General features: G+C 48.5%; 7 protein-coding genes across 7 annotated transcripts; 5 read left to right on the top strand and 2 right to left on the bottom strand.

The window, feature by feature from the left end:
• Positions 1-759: 759 nt before the first annotated feature.
• On the bottom strand, positions 760-2014 carry BKA67DRAFT_552338 (uncharacterized protein). Its single transcript, XM_046101837.1, has 2 exons — positions 1496-2014; positions 760-1431 (listed from the first exon to the last, which is right to left on the bottom strand). Exons 1-2 carry the CDS (start codon positions 1544-1546, stop codon positions 943-945), a joined length of 540 nt encoding a protein of 179 aa, XP_045960802.1. The 5' UTR covers positions 1547-2014; the 3' UTR covers positions 760-942.
• A 2771-nt stretch (positions 2015-4785) lies between these two features.
• On the top strand, positions 4786-5511 carry BKA67DRAFT_531831 (uncharacterized protein; the record flags this gene model as incomplete). The annotated part of the gene is made up of 1 exon (XM_046099436.1): positions 4786-5511. The coding sequence occupies one exon, from the start codon at positions 4786-4788 to the stop codon at positions 5509-5511; it is 726 nt and encodes a 241-aa protein (XP_045960801.1).
• Positions 5512-6034: 523 nt separating this feature from the next.
• On the top strand, positions 6035-7012 carry BKA67DRAFT_531830 (uncharacterized protein; the record flags this gene model as incomplete). Its single annotated transcript, XM_046099435.1, has 3 exons — positions 6035-6180; positions 6423-6560; positions 6625-7012. 3 exons carry the CDS (start codon positions 6035-6037, stop codon positions 7010-7012), a joined length of 672 nt encoding a protein of 223 aa, XP_045960800.1.
• A 1378-nt stretch (positions 7013-8390) lies between these two features.
• On the top strand, positions 8391-9302 carry BKA67DRAFT_590545 (RmlC-like cupin domain-containing protein; the record flags this gene model as incomplete). The annotated part of the gene is made up of 1 exon (XM_046104598.1): positions 8391-9302. The coding sequence occupies one exon, from the start codon at positions 8391-8393 to the stop codon at positions 9300-9302; it is 912 nt and encodes a 303-aa protein (XP_045960799.1).
• A 167-nt stretch (positions 9303-9469) lies between these two features.
• Positions 9470-9859, bottom strand: BKA67DRAFT_654895 (uncharacterized protein; the record flags this gene model as incomplete). Its single annotated transcript, XM_046106637.1, has 1 exon — positions 9470-9859. One exon carries the CDS (start codon positions 9857-9859, stop codon positions 9470-9472), a length of 390 nt encoding a protein of 129 aa, XP_045960798.1.
• A 1410-nt stretch (positions 9860-11269) lies between these two features.
• Positions 11270-12070, top strand: BKA67DRAFT_654894 (SGNH hydrolase-type esterase domain-containing protein; the record flags this gene model as incomplete). The annotated part of the gene is made up of 1 exon (XM_046106636.1): positions 11270-12070. The coding sequence occupies one exon, from the start codon at positions 11270-11272 to the stop codon at positions 12068-12070; it is 801 nt and encodes a 266-aa protein (XP_045960797.1).
• A 1416-nt stretch (positions 12071-13486) lies between these two features.
• On the top strand, positions 13487-15073 carry BKA67DRAFT_552327 (the polygalacturonase). Its single transcript, XM_046101836.1, has one exon. It carries the CDS (start codon positions 13580-13582, stop codon positions 14684-14686), a length of 1107 nt encoding a protein of 368 aa, XP_045960796.1. The 5' UTR covers positions 13487-13579; the 3' UTR covers positions 14687-15073.
• Positions 15074-15080: the final 7 nt, after the last annotated feature.

The raw sequence follows: 15080 nt of genomic DNA, 5'->3' as shown, positions 1-15080 counted from the left end.
TGGTTGTGTACCAGTCCGAGACCATTCGGAAAACCAATAACACCTGCACTACTCTGCTCAGCGTTGTCCTATCATGGGTTTGCCAAGATCGTGACAGGTGTTGTATTATGGTCAGGTATAGGCATGCATTACTCAATGTTGTCCGCAGCCTGTATTTTATTCCTTCGAGACCTAACAATATCCCATCCCTATAGTCAATCGTTAGATCATATGCTATGGGTGCTGCTATTGCTACCATGCTGAATATCATGATACCACTGGTTCTTCAGACGAAAGAGAAAAAAAGAACTTAAGTATCCAACAATCCGATTTCGAAATTGAATCATGCATGGAAAGCTGACAGTGGCTGAGATCTCTGCACAACTGAAATAACTATCGAGGCCTGAAATTACGCCTGCGCAGACTTGCGGCTTGATCGTCGCCTCTCAACTGTAACGGTTGAGGCGGAGCTTACTGCAACTTTGGTCTATGACTAGCAGAGAATTGCAACTGATCCATCCACGGAGCCTCAATTTCTGTCTGCTAAAATCTCCCGATGATCGTGGGAGGATAACATGCTACGAAGGATGTACTGTTGGGGAAGTTTGTGTATCAAACAAGACCTAGATAAGAGCAAGGGGACCTGTTCTTTGTGTATTCTTGATGTTCTGGTGCACAACTTTGACTCTCTTTTGAACATGTTGCTTGCTTCCGGGGTCGCCTGGCTTTCTTAAGAGTATAATGATCACAACTAATCCTTACGACAAACCAACAACGAAATTATAGAAGGGAAGTCTATTAATCATCATCGCAAAAATAGCCGCTAATTGCCCCTAGTGTTCCATCTGCAAACTTCAACTTCCATTACTCGACTAGTATAACGTATCAAAACATGGTATCATAACGAAAAGCGTATGTTTCAGCAGCCACGTACGCACAAGACCCGCGCTTTACGCGTCTCATTTACTGGGTAGCCTCATTCCCAGCCTCTTTAGCCTTCTCCTTACTCGCCCGCAGAATATCGCCAAACCAGTTGAGGGCTTCAGTCGTCAGCACAAGCCCGGTGGAAATGAGAGCTTTGCCGGTGGTGACAATGCCTTGTCCACCGACTTTCTTGAACTCGGAGTTGTAGACGCTGAATAAGTGATCCGTAGTCTCCCTAGTCTTGACAACCGGGTAGAAGACGACTTGCTTCGATTTGGCCTGAATGTTTTCGGTGGACTCCTTGAGGATGGGGATCTTCTTGTCAATCCTGTCGAGAGCGCCAGCACCGAGGTGGTCTGCTCTCTTCACGTATGGCGAGACGTACTCGTAAGGCTTGGCTAGGTAGGGCACAATGGGCTTTCCAAAGATCTGGTAAGCAGAGTCGCCGATTTCGATCGACTTCTTGCCGTAGGGGTTGCTCTTGTAATACAAGAGAGCATCGTTGACAACGGGGTAGCCAGTGATGTGCTGAACATCCTGTTAGTCAATTGCAACCGATTGTTTGTGCGCAGTCCTTGATGCGTTAACTTACCGACAGTGTTGCGGAGGACGGGTGCGGCTCGCCATTAACTTGAGCTGCCATCTTATCAGAGTCCAATGTAATGGTGTGGGATCTTGCTATAAGCTCTATAGATTAATATGTCAACGGTAAGATAAGGTAAGACTAGCACGAGGTTGTCGCTTACGAAGTTGTGATGTTGTCTCGGATAAGAGACGAGTATCGGTCAGTGTGGTCCGAAAAGAAGGTGCGTTGAGAGAGTCTAGATGAGGAGGAAGAGTGCTTTAGGTTGGAGGAGTAGAAGTGGTAGTCGCGACATTCGGCGAACATGCGAGCGCAATGCACTTATCAAAGCTTGGAGGCAAATCACATCGTACCTCTCGGAGGTGACGCCACACCAATGAGCAAGCAAGCCTAGAAGGATGTTTAGCATGTGCAAGGGCACCTCGTTCCTGGCTTGTAAGCGTGTTCGGCTGCATCGGGTTCCCAGGACGTGTATCGAGCCTGACGATAGCTCGCAGGTTTCTACCAAGTACCGTCACTTATCGCACCTTAAACATATTACAGTTTCAGCCAGCTATCAACCTAATTCGCCAGACCTAGAGCGTACCCAATGGTCGAGCTGATCGTCGGCCGTCGACCCTTCAAGAAGTATTCTGTATTCAATTAAGAATCGGCCTGTATCTTTGGGATGCTTCAATGGCAGCTACAATGCTGTTCAAGAGGTGCATAAAAGAGACAGAATCATCCTAAAGCTATGGTGGACTGGCTGGGCCTACGCTTGGTGGGTTTTTGGTGGGGGCCGATAGCACATCATTAGCAGGACGGAACAGGGAAGCCGGCAGGGCCATGGTGAGCTCTGGTTGGCCTAGAGCACTAGTTATCAATGAGCTTTCTGACATGTGAGAGTGCAGTTTGTCTTTTGAGTGCTGCAGGTTGTGGCGCAAAACTAGACTAGGTTAGAATAGGCGCCAGCTTTCTAACTTCACTCCAGCTTCGCAGCTTTTTCTGCAACCCTAAAAGCATAGCTGAATCACAATCTCTTATCTTTTTTCATCCCCGCGAATGCATACATGTCACACACGTAGGTTGCGAGCTGTATCTAATTCAAACAAAAGGCCCTCTTCACACGGCGCTCCCGGTGACCACCTCAGAAAATGCTTTCGCAATACTTTGCTGGAACGGCAAGCTTTGATATTTGTGCCCAGCTGGTTTGGAATGCCAAGGTGTCTGACTCCGCTTTTGCCCTGTCCATTTAGGAGAAAGGGCAGCTTATCTCCAGCTCAGCTAAATTCGGTATCGCTCTTATTGCTGCATACCAAGTACCTGTTTCACGAGCGTCTGCTGTGTAATCACAGGTTGACAGACGTTGATGAAACACAAAAAGTCTGCCGGCGTGCAGATCGAAGTGCAGTTAGCTGCATCCTTTCAGTTGAGCAAACTATGACAACAGATCCGTGACAAATGAGCGACGATTGCAACACACCTTCTCAAGCACACCTTCTCAAGCACACCGTGCATGCTTCGTAACGGCTTCGTCATTACCGAATTGCCCCAGAACGACTCGCCAGAGTCGACCGACCATGTTAACTTAAGCCTTGCATCTTTCATGTGCCGTGTGAAATGCGTTGCTATGTCTCGGGAAGTAATATTATAGCACGGTTCATTTCTACCCGCCTCGGCTCGTCACTTTACCAATAATTGCCACGTCCAGTAGTCAGAACTGAACCGACTGCCTAGGCACTTTGCATTTGCTTTGCAATCTAATTCAGGCAAGTGGAAAAAAGGAAAAAAAAAAGGAAAAAAAAAAAAGAAAAGGTCCTAACGAAAACTCCAACGGAGAATAGACAAGCCCAAGATCTTCCTATCCCAAGCATGACATCGGCCCACAACCAATATTTCTGGATCCCCTCAATGGAACATCAAGGGTTGGGCCAGCCCGCCGGCTCCACTGTACCAGCCACATCTCCAGGGGAACATCCCACTATACTTTCACATGTCAGCGACGAAAGCAGCGAAGACAGTCATGTTAATTGCCAAAACTCCTACAACATTTTTCATATGCTTGGCCTTGCGGCGTCGGAAGCATGAGGCAGACCGAGAAACCGAGCGACAAATTTAAAGGCAGTCTTGGACCAGCCTAGAGCCTCTTGGTAAGAGCCGCATGCCAGATTACCAACTTCAGCGCTACATTTAGTACGCGTATTAATTAGTGCTTATCCCAAGTGCCTGCATCTCACGAAACCATCTTCTGACTGGAACTACAAAACCATAGGCATCATAAAAAAAACAGCTGCCTTTATTGGTTAAGCAGCAAATACATAATTTTTTCAAACCCGTTTGTTTCTCTCTAGCCATCCTCTTCCAGGTGCGTTTCGACACCCGAGTATATAAGCAGGTGGATAGTTAGCAATGCTGCCTTGCAAACGAGTTCGTTTCAAATCCTCATGCGCCATGGTGGTGCACACATGCACTACAAGCTTGTTGTGCTAATTAACTGCCACAATTTCAACTCGGGGTTTTAACACGTCTATATAAGTCCCTGGCCTACGGCAAATATCAGCCAAGGTATGCGTGCCGGTGCTAATTCCATAAGATATACCAGCCGCGGGCTACAAAGGACCGGTATTATGAGACATCATATAAGCCCGAACCTATCTTGGAGCTGGATTTATCAAAGCTGTTTGTCATCTCGATCATCTGCTTGCGCTGATTGACTCCTTTGACCCACTAGGAAGAAATCTGCGCAGAATAAGGTAGACGTCTGAGTTGTGGTTGTCATAGTGAGCAAGTACCATTTGGCCAAATCATTTTCTCATTCACTCGTACCATTCGTAAGCTGCCTTCTCGAATACTCGGCTGCACAGCTTATAATCGCATCTGTAGACTCCGTGAGAAATTCCAGTTGTTTATGATAGCATCATTTCTAATGATCAGCTGGATATCCACTTATTAATTCTGAGCTTCGATCAAATCTCACTTGGCAGTAGCATCTCCCACCCTATCGTGGTTGTGTTTGTAGTAAGCCCTGTCACCCCTCACACGAATGTCCCTGTACAACTCTGTCATTCTGACGTACATTTCGTACGTCGAACCCGACGATATGATCCAAATAACCTGGTAACTTCATAGAAATGATATTTTGCAGGCCGATCTGGTGATTGACGTCCTACGAGTTCAAAAGATTTCCCAATCCCAGCGCAATTCCCAAGCACCATAATCAATTCCAGATAATAGTCTCACAGGCTGCTGGCAGTGAAACATCTGCGAATCAAGCAGAACCTCAGTCTTCTTCTTGAGAATTATTGACAAATCTATTTACCATGAGCTCCAGCACTCCTGCCTTCGCCGTGGACATCAGCCTTGTGCACTTGTTTCGTGATGTTGAGAAGAAGTTCGAGGCAACAAGCCTCAGCACTGAGAGCTGGTACATCTTGATGGTAGCCTGCATCGTGGCGTCGCCAGATCCGGAGCTGGCGGCTCAGCTCTATATTTATTTGCGAGAGCAGTACTATCCAACTGCCAAGTCACGCCAAGGGCTTATGCGACGCCTCCGAGAGGCCTTGGTCAAGTGTGTTGCCATAATCGGCGTATGCAAGCCCATCGAGGCTGTTGTCACTATCAACGAGGTTGAGAACGACGAGGACAAGGATTATACTAGCACACGAAGAGAGTGGCAATGCAACAAAGCAAATCACGAGAAGGGAATGGAGTCATTCGAACGCATCTACGCGAGCTCGGAAAAGAGACTGAAGAGTTTTGATTCTCATCGTGATTTCGCATGGCTTTCGACGGAGATCACATACGGATTATACCTATCAGACCGACAGGTCTTGGACGAGATTGATTCAGAACTGGTTGTACTTCCTGCGATCATGATGCAGAATTTGAGGCGAGAGACTCAATGGCATATCAAAGGTGCTAGACGCCTCGGGCTATCGAAAGAGGATATGCAGGTCGTGTGGGACTGTGTGCATTCGATCGCTGGTCACTTTGGTGTTCCTTTGAACAAACTGCCCACTATTGAACAAGTTGAGCACAATATCTGAGGGTTAGTTTAACAGTATCAGGAAGGGAACAATTATCTACAACTTTCATAACTACTTGTTGTACTTTCCGTCTAGACTGCTACGAGAGATCTAGCTAGCAAGCATTCCATTGAGCGATGTCGTTTCAATAATTTTTCACTCCGAATAGCCGCCTTGCCTAATACCTACTTGATGTTTATAAACGATTGCATTGTTGAACGATCTCAGCATTACCTTGTGACACGGCAACACCTTCGGTTTAGGTCAATCAACAAATGTTACGACCAAAACTACGGTGACACCAAGGCACATCCAACAGGTGATCATGCACAAGTTGTAATGGGACACATGCTGCAGGCAGTTCAAGAAGTAGCATTATAACAACTGATTGAATAGTTATAAGTCAGCTGCGTGCAACCTATCTCTACTAGGAGCAATATCTCCGAATCATGCGATACTTGATGGACACTCTACCTTGCTCAAGACGACTAGTACAAACCACACACTGCGTTCTTAGATACTCACAAACAATACATTGAATCTCATGTTCTCTTATCACACGGTTTGGCGCTTCGCCGTATTCTATGCGTACTCAGTGCCCAGGGGTGATGACATCTTAGTAGTGACGGCACGATACTTTCTGCCGGCTTCATGGCGGGACCTTTCCAAATTAAGTTTTGGTCGCCTACGGTACGCATCAAGTAGTATCTGACTTATCGTCCAAAGCTATGACATTCAGCCGGACAAGGTGATTATTCGTTGTGCGGACCCTACATAATGTCAGCCTGCCCGCTCATGAGCATGAGAACTGACCATGATAAGACCGGAGCAGAACTTCATTTCTCGACCAGCTTACCGAATTGCATATTCTGCTGTGCAGTAGCCAGTCACTAATACATCTGCAACTCTACGAATATATCCTTTAACCACAGTTACGAGGTTATTCCCGGTTGCATTCTTGATAGTGACGCCCAAGTTGTTCCTAGGATTCACAATCTAGATTTTCCCGCTGTCGCACTTACCACCAGGGACACGCCCGCAATGTCATATCCATTCAAGCATTACCACGAGTATGCCACTGCTACCTACACCATCGGCACGGAGGGAAGAATGACTGATGTAAATACTGTCTAGTCTCTATACAACGATCCCAGAAGGATCACCCACTGAGAGTCCTATCTTGACGACAGCGGCCATTGTTGGCATTTCCGTGATGGCGATATTCTTCGTCGCAATCACGTCTTGCTTCTGCTGCTGCGTTGCATGCCGCCGCCGCAGCACAATGAAGAGGCAGCCATCACCATCCCAGTCAAACAGGGGCATCGAATTCCGTCGACCTTCACAGGAGAGTCCGCCTCCACCTCTGTACTCGACGAATCCGGAGCAGGGGAAAAGAATAATAGATCACGTTTCCTGTAGCGTAGCCTTGTCGCCATCACGATTGGAGGATGGGAACCATATGCCAACGGCACCGCCCCCAGCGTACCGACAAGTAATACATGAGCACGACCATAATTTGTGAGACAACGAAAAGAAGAAATGACTAAAAACAAGTCTGATGCTATGGTTAGGGGCCACCAATGAGCCGTAAAGACACATAACCGCATGGGAGGCGATCATTTGACACAGCATAGACGGTCTTGCACATATTGGGAACTGGCCCTCAAGCGATGGAAATAGCGCCACTTCCAACAACATACAAGGGAGGCAGATGGTTGCCATCGGACGAGCCATCAGAAACTTTAAGAATATCGCTGCCGCAGAGATAAGAGCACGCAATAGCTATAACCAGCTTCATAATTGAGGAGTTTTAAGGCTGTCGCACAAGACCACTTGGGGTCGTTCAACACAAGTCAATCGCCAGCATGTGCTGGGCGTAGATATGGTAGTAGTCACCAAGCAGTGTCGATTAATTCTCTTTGCCAGTACCGAATATGTGCTTGGAGGAGGATTCAATAGGATGAACTCGAGGCAACTGTCCGACAATACCTGAAGTGTGAAGAGAGCGGAATATTAGTCGAATAGCTATGGGCAGTGATACATGGCGATCAGTTGACATTGTAACCATTGGCATAGACGAAGCCGCCCACTTTATCCCGTGATCATTATAAGCCGTCGACGGAGGATCTTTGGATTGTCCATCTAGCCAGTCTTCATGTTGTAATAGTGGGGTGGTATCTTAATATATAGAGATGCGTGAAGACTTGTGTAATTCTATAGGGGGGCTACTCGTCTTGAGATGGCCACAAAACCGCCGGGCCAGAATCTTGGCGATTCAACGGCAGGCATGTAAGTGCCAGGCCGTGTCCAACGATTTTGATCCTGTAATCCGTAGTTTGCCCTAAATCGAGGTGATGATCAAGCATGCACGTTTGTGGCCCCCCAACCAATCTCGGCGGGGGATTACGTGCTCTTTTGTCAGCACAACCCATTGCTGGGCCATGTTCGTCACTAAGCCCATCTCGGCCTAGCAGCAGAACCATCCCGCGGCCCATCGCTGATGTAAAGGTTAGTAAGGCTTTGGCGGGGTGCTGGGAGAATTAGTGAATGATCGCAAAGCATCAGCAAAAGCATGCCAAATAGAGGCGGCCGAATCTTCATGATAATTCCACATAAGGAGCAATTCTCCTTGCGGAAATCTAGCTAGGACCATCTAGAGTAGTATATCAGCGACTTCCCCACTCGATTCAATGAAGTTCATCTCGCTTTCAATTTCTATACTTGTTGCAATCGTCTCAATCGTCTTCTTTAAGGAACAAGTTTTTGAATACGTTACTGCTACCTTTGAGACAGTGAGCAACTACAGCAAGAACGGTCCCAGCGATCAAACAAGCGCAACAAAGCAAGAGCAAACCCCAAAAGACAACACAATTGCCGATACCACTACATCCGTGACCAACATGACGACTGCCCCGAGAGCCATCCGTAAAGTCTTCCTCGCGACTGAGCAAGCCGAGGGCGCTGGTGCTCGAGTGCGCCGTTCCATCGGAACACCACAGCTACGCAACTTCTCGCCTTTTCTGATGCTCGACCATTTCAGCATCAAGCCCGGTGCCGGGTTCCCCGACCATCCTCATCGTGGACAAGAAACCATTACATACCTCCTCACTGGCGGCGTTGACCACGAGGACTTTGCTGGTAACGCTGGCACGATCGAGGCAGGCGACCTGCAGTTCATGACGGCCGGAAAGGGAATAATTCATGCCGAGATGCCGCGACAGAATCCAGATGGGAGCGCAAATGTTGGACTGCAGTTGTGGGTCGATCTGCCCAAACACTTGAAGATGTGCGAGCCGCGCTATCGTGACCTGAGAGCCAAGGAGATCCCCCAAGTCGACATTGATGAAGACAAGGTGCATGTCAAAATAATTTCGGGCCGGGCGGCTGGTGTCGACAGTGTCAAGGATCTGGCTTACACGCCAGTCTGGATCCTAGACATTGAGATCAAGCCTGGGGGCAAGATTGCGCAGCCCCTGCCGACAGGTTGGAATGCGTTTGCATACACGCTCGAAGGCGTCGCCAACTTCGGGTCTGGAAAGGACGAAAAGAGCGTGGGCCAATATCATAACGTTGTGTTCGAGCGAGAGGGCGACTTGGTAGAGATTTCTGTGCCAGAAGACGCCAAGAGCAGTGCGCGGTTCGTGCTGGTCGCCGGCCAAGTCCTTGAACAGGAGGTTGTCCAATATGGCCCATTCGTACTGAGCAGTAAGGAGGAAGTATACCAGGCTCTTTTCGACTACCAAACTCACACAAACGGTTTCGAAAGGGCAAAGGATTGGCAATCCGAGATCGGAAAGTCCATGGTGCAATAAACTCAGAGTGGCCGCCTTCTTGTAAATAGCTAATTTTCGATATTTGTTTAAAGATACCAGTAGTGTTAAAGATGGGTTGTACCATGGGAAGCGTTTTGAGTGGAGAAAATAAGATGAATTGACACGATTCCTTTCGTTCATGTTGCATCCGTCCATATTGTTTTGAATTAGTGATAGCCATTGGGTTTCCTGGCTGCTGGGAATTGGTCCGGAAGGTTGAAATACCACTCCATCTCAGCGCGCAACTCGTCCGTTCTATCACGCTGGCCCTCTCTCGGTGGCCTCACATTCTCCCATGGCGTCTGAATCCGTGGATTGTGGACGGATGGTAGTTTTGACCGTGGCATTGCAATTCGGCGCGGCGCGGCCTCATTTGCCGTGCGGCCGGATGGCGCATGCCTTTGTGAAAGTGTAGGTGGCAATGCTTCTTGATATTTGGTATGTAGCTGAGATTTGGAGCTGGATGGCTTTGATTTGACTTCTTGGGCGAGAGCTTTGAGCTGAGACGGGTCCTTCTGTTTCTTTGATGGCATGCTTGTGTACGAGCGTTTCGCCATTGTGACTGACTCTTGTGACTGCTCTTACTTGGTTGCCAGCCTGCCCGCAGGCGCGACTCAGCCCCCAACTATTATATAGTCAGCAAACCTGACGGCTGGGCGCAGCCTTGTCACTTCCTGTAAGCACACCAAGACGCCGGTGTTACGTGAGTCATGGCGGGTGACTGAAGACCAGGTAAGAGTTAGCATAAGCTGAACCAATCGGATCGTATGCTTGGTATTATTTGCATCTTATCATGCAAGCCATATGCAGCCTAACTGCAGCATCATATGTCAACTCGATGCATCTATTGCCTGGCTTTTACAAGATTCCAATGGAATCTCGTATCCATTCAGAGACTGTCTTACTGGCCGCAAAATGCACATTGGTGTTCTGTCTCCACAACCAAATCTCGGTGAGCCTCAAGTTTGACGTGTATCACTCGCCCGAGACAAGCCTTGCTCCAGATCACAGATAACCCGGCATTGGCAAGAGCTTGAAAGACGTAGGAAAAGATCGGTGCGTGGAAAAAGAAAAAAAGTTGGTAATTCGTCTGAGAACATTGCATGGCTTGAAAATAGAACGACAAAATTGAGCATTTTCTTTTTTGTCATGTCAACTTCGGATTATTCTGTACGACGATGAAAGCCGCCCGGAGCTCCTCCTCCAGATCAAGACATCGCTTCGTAGCTACCATGATTTCGGTTTTCAGATCCCGAGCCCTCTTTCTGGTTTCTAGCAAAGCCCGCATGACTCTAGTAGAGGACTCATCGTCTCCCAACTTCGAAGCCAGCGCTGCCATCCGTTTAGAGATACGAACATCTTGAGCTACCCTGCCTTGCCTGTCCAAAATATTTGGGATGTCCTGGTCAAGCTCCATGACCTGTCTACGACATTCGAGAATAATTCCGATTACGCGATCAAAGTCCGTTACGACTGACGTATTTCTTTTGCCACTGGACATGTTTGTTGGTATGCAAGGTTTCGAATGAGAGCATACGGCTTGACATCATGTGTTGGTATCTCTATGGCCCAGATCTACTTGAAAGGATTCAAAGTCTGATTGTGGCGGCTCTGCACCGTTACTGCTTGACTACATGATGACTGCACTAACTCAGCGTTCCCATCTGAAGCGATACAATTTGCAGTCTTGAAATTATGAAATGCAATCTCGTTAGTCTGCCTTCAAATTAGTATATGTCAGTGATGTGCTACACATTAAAATGTGTCTACGACGATCGCAATGGCCGAACAAAACACGGGCATTGATTTAACGCCGATGGGACAGTCGAATGGCTTCGGGCCACAAGAGCAAGGCTGAGATGGATTCCAGCTTTCGCTCGTGACAATATGTCCAGTATTTGTTCACCAGCAGTTTCGTGTGAAGCATGTCTAGCTGCGTCTTAACGAACAATTTGCTACCAAACAAAATGCCGCTACACATTGTAAATATTGGGAGCTCTTTTGCAGCGGGGCCGGGTATCCCACCGCAAGTCGAACCTATTGCCGCCCGCTCCGGCGAGAACTACGCGAATATTGTGGCCCAGAAGCTCAACGCAAAACTTACTGATTTGAGTGTGTCGGGCGCGACCCTACTCAATCTACTCGAGGAGCCACAGGTAAAACTCGGAAAGACCTTCGCGCCTCAGGTCAGCGATATACCGATTGATGCAGATGTTGTCTTGGTGCTTGGCGGTGGCAACGACATGGGCTACATCGGAGGATTATTCGGAGACAGCTTCAAGGCATATGCGGCCATTCGCATAATATGGGGTATCTACAATTGGGCCTCGGGAAGCACCGAGCAAGATGCCACTACTTTGAGCGTGGATGATTTGGTGGGACGATACGGCAAAGTATTAGATGCTGCTCACAACATGGCTCCCAAAGCCCAAGTAATTGTTGTCGAATATCTCTCTCTCCTAGGCCCAGCCCTGCGACCAGGTATCGATGTCCCCTTCGACAGAAGTCGTGTCGAGAGACATGAAGCAAAGGCGGCTCAAGTGCAAGATGCAACAGCTAGAGCGATCCAGGGTCGCGAGCAGTGGTGTGCTAGAGTTGCTGTTGCTGATACTAGCAAGGGGCACGGCCTTGGGTCGAAAGAGCCTTGGGTGAATGGATTCGGAGTGAAGGAGTTGTATACGATGTGTGGATATCACCCCAACGCTGAGGGTATGAAGGCAGTAGCGGAGATGGTTCTTCGGAAGCTGGCAGAACTTGGCCTTGCGTGAGTTCGAGCTTTCGATGAGCTCCTGTTCCTTCATGTCACTAGAAGAGTACAACCCATCGCTATTCGGAAAGAGTCCATATGCTCTGCATATCTGGATGCATGTACAGTTAGCTTTGGATTGGGGATAATGACGGTAATTGCGACAAGTTGAACCCAGATAAGCAGTTCGACCCCCAGAACACAGGTTGAAGCAAAGACACCATTATTGGCTCAAGCAACGAAAGTCTGCTGTCTTGGCTGCCGAGTGCCATCTTGGCAATAAATTGCAGTGCTTGATCCGCCACATCAGTTACACCACAATTGAGTGAAACGTCTGATCTAGAACGACCATTTTAAGATCGAAATCTAAGCTTTCGACCCTGGTTGTGCCCAGCCGCCATCTCGAAGCCAAGATGGTGACACGCCTTCGGTGGTTCGAGTGATGTTGATGACAAGGAAGACCGTAGTTCAAAAAACATGGACATGGCGTAGTTGTGGTGGGTATATTGCCCACCTGTATTGCTTCATGCACTTCATGGCACCACTTAGGCCACCGTGAATTTACGTCAAGATTGAGATCGCCTCAAGTTGAGCATGATTTCCCGCCAATGATGCGTTGGATAGGTGGATTGAATAGTGGCCAGTACATGTTTTTCTTGGTCTTCGACAAGTGAAATTCATTTCGCACTTCTACTCGGGGGCCTAGAATCTCCGGCAGACGTCCAAATGTAGCGGATCAAGGACGCGAGTCGATCTTGTTTCAGGACCTTGTGTCTAATCTAATGAAGCCCCATGCGCTGTTAGCCGCTGTTCTTCAGGGGGTTGACTTTTTAGCATAACTGGCGATGCTTGGCCAAAGCTTGTCTTTGATGTGGGGAAGCAATATATCACCGCCAGCCTGACTTTACTACCGCATGCCTGCAAGCTGCAGAGCCTTTGGTCTTTTTTCAAACATATCCCCCAGCTTCAATTGCCACAAGCGCCCGATGTACCACGCCAGCAACGTCGAATACGAGATGAGCTTGTCCAAAATATAATGTACCAGGCATTGAAAAGCACAGTGGGGCGGGTATATTGGCATGGAAACTACAATTGATTGCGAGCTCAACAACGTAGTAAAAACACCCCTGCTATCAGCCCGATGCCTGCCCCATGGTGATCTCTGACCCTCAATACCATACCATACCATAGTAGAGCTAGATACAGTCAACCCTCCACTCATTCAATCTATATCCTGCAGTCTCTTGCGCACTCAAGTCTCCGCCAATTATAAGGACTCCATCAAATCGGTAAACTACCGGGTCTAGCTTTGAGGCTCTTCCCAATGCATCAATGGTATGCCAGTATAAAGCTTACCGAGCTTCCACATCTATCACCATGACCTTTCAAGCTTGGCATCGTCAGACACACTCTTCATTCATTCATTCATTCATTCATTCATTAGAGGCTAGTCCTTTTTTACAGTTATATTATCGACTTATACAGTATAGTCTTTGTCTCTTTACCACACTCACTACCCATTCACATCAAAATGCGTTCTGCTGCAGCTCTCGCTTTGCTCGGCTCCAGTGCCCTGGTTGCCGCAGCTCCTAGCAAGTCTACCAAGACTACCAAGAGCAGTGCTTCGACCTGCACTTTCACCTCTGCTGCCTCTGCCAGTGCCAGCAAGGCCTCTTGCTCCAACATTGTTCTCAGCGGTATCACGGTTCCCGCTGGCGAGACTCTCGACTTGACTGGCCTGACCAGCGGTACCACTGTCACCTTCGAGGGTACCACCACTTTCGAGTACAAGGAGTGGTCCGGTCCCCTCATCAGCGTGTCCGGTACTGACATCACTGTCACCGGTGCCTCCGGTCACGTTATTGACGGAAATGGTGCTAAGTGGTGGGACGGTGAGGGCTCCAACGGTGGTGTCACCAAGCCCAAGTTCTTCTACGCCCACAGCCTGAAGCAATCGACCATCAAGGGCCTCAACGTCCAGAATACCCCTGTCCAGGCTTTCTCGATCAACAGTGCCACTGACTTGACCCTCGAGGACATCACCATCGACAACAGTGATGGAGACACCGACGACCTCGGCCACAACACTGACGCTTTTGATGTTGGTTCTTCCACCAACATCCGCATCATCGGTGCCAACGTCAAGAACCAGGACGACTGCCTGGCCATTAACTCCGGTACCAACATCGAATTCACCGGCGGTACCTGCTCTGGCGGCCACGGTCTGTCCATCGGCAGTGTTGGAGGTCGCACAGACAACACCGTGGATGGTGTTTACATCGCCGACTCTACCATCAGTGACTCCCAGAACGGTGTTCGCATCAAGACCGTCTACGACGCCACGGGCACTGTCAACAACGTTACCTACACTGGCATCACCCTTAGCGGCATCACCAAGTACGGTATCGTCATTGAGCAGGATTACGAGAACGGCTCCCCTACCGGAACCCCCACTTCCGGTGTCCCCATCACCGACCTCACTGTCAGCGATGTAACCGGTACCGTCAGCGGCGGAACTGATGTCTACATCCTTTGCGCTTCCGGTGCCTGCTCCGACTGGTCCTGGTCTGGTGTCTCTATCACTGGTGGCTCTACCAGCTCCAAGTGCTCCAACGTCCCCAGTGCAGCTTCGTGCTAGACGATCTCTGACTTGAAGCTATGAAGGAAACAGTGGATCGGTTAGGATTCTGGATATACTGTACATGGCATTTATTTCTAGAGGTTGGACCTCAATTTGTGAGTGTTCGTTCCTCATCTTTTTGTATATATTTAGACAGCGTTTTGCACAGCTGCTGGCACATAAAAAAATCAACTGCATAGTTCTGGCGTCAATAAATACTATCTGCTTGTTCCGAGTATTCCGGCGAGAACCCTTAATTCCCGTTCCATGGTGTATTTTGCAGAAGTGGCAAATGCGATTGACAGTATTTTCATGATGATTGTGGGGGTGGGGGCTCCGTGCCTCACTTTGTTGACAACAACACGGAAATATCGGAGTTATGATCTATGTAGAGACATTGGCAACAGTCGCG

This window comes from Truncatella angustata, assembly GCF_020726525.1.
Source record: "Truncatella angustata strain MPI-SDFR-AT-0073 chromosome Unknown BKA67scaffold_2, whole genome shotgun sequence".
Taxonomy (NCBI): Eukaryota; Fungi; Ascomycota; class Sordariomycetes; order Amphisphaeriales; family Sporocadaceae; genus Truncatella; species Truncatella angustata.
Note: the sequence above shows the minus strand (reverse complement) of the source record. Positions and strands in the feature narration are given on the sequence as shown.

Bases quoted from the DNA above. Each gene is read 5' to 3' on its own strand.
- BKA67DRAFT_552327 (XM_046101836.1), top strand. From the start codon at position 13,580: ATGCGTTCTGCTGCAGCTCTCGCTTTGCTCGGCTCCAGTGCCCTGGTT.
- BKA67DRAFT_552338 (XM_046101837.1), bottom strand. From the start codon at position 1,546: ATGGCAGCTCAAGTTAATGGCGAGCCGCACCCGTCCTCCGCAACACTG. The intron at 1,432-1,495 runs GTAAGTTAACGC...CAGGATGTTCAG, and splicing joins CGTCCTCCGCAACACTGTCG to CACATCACTGGCTACCCCGT.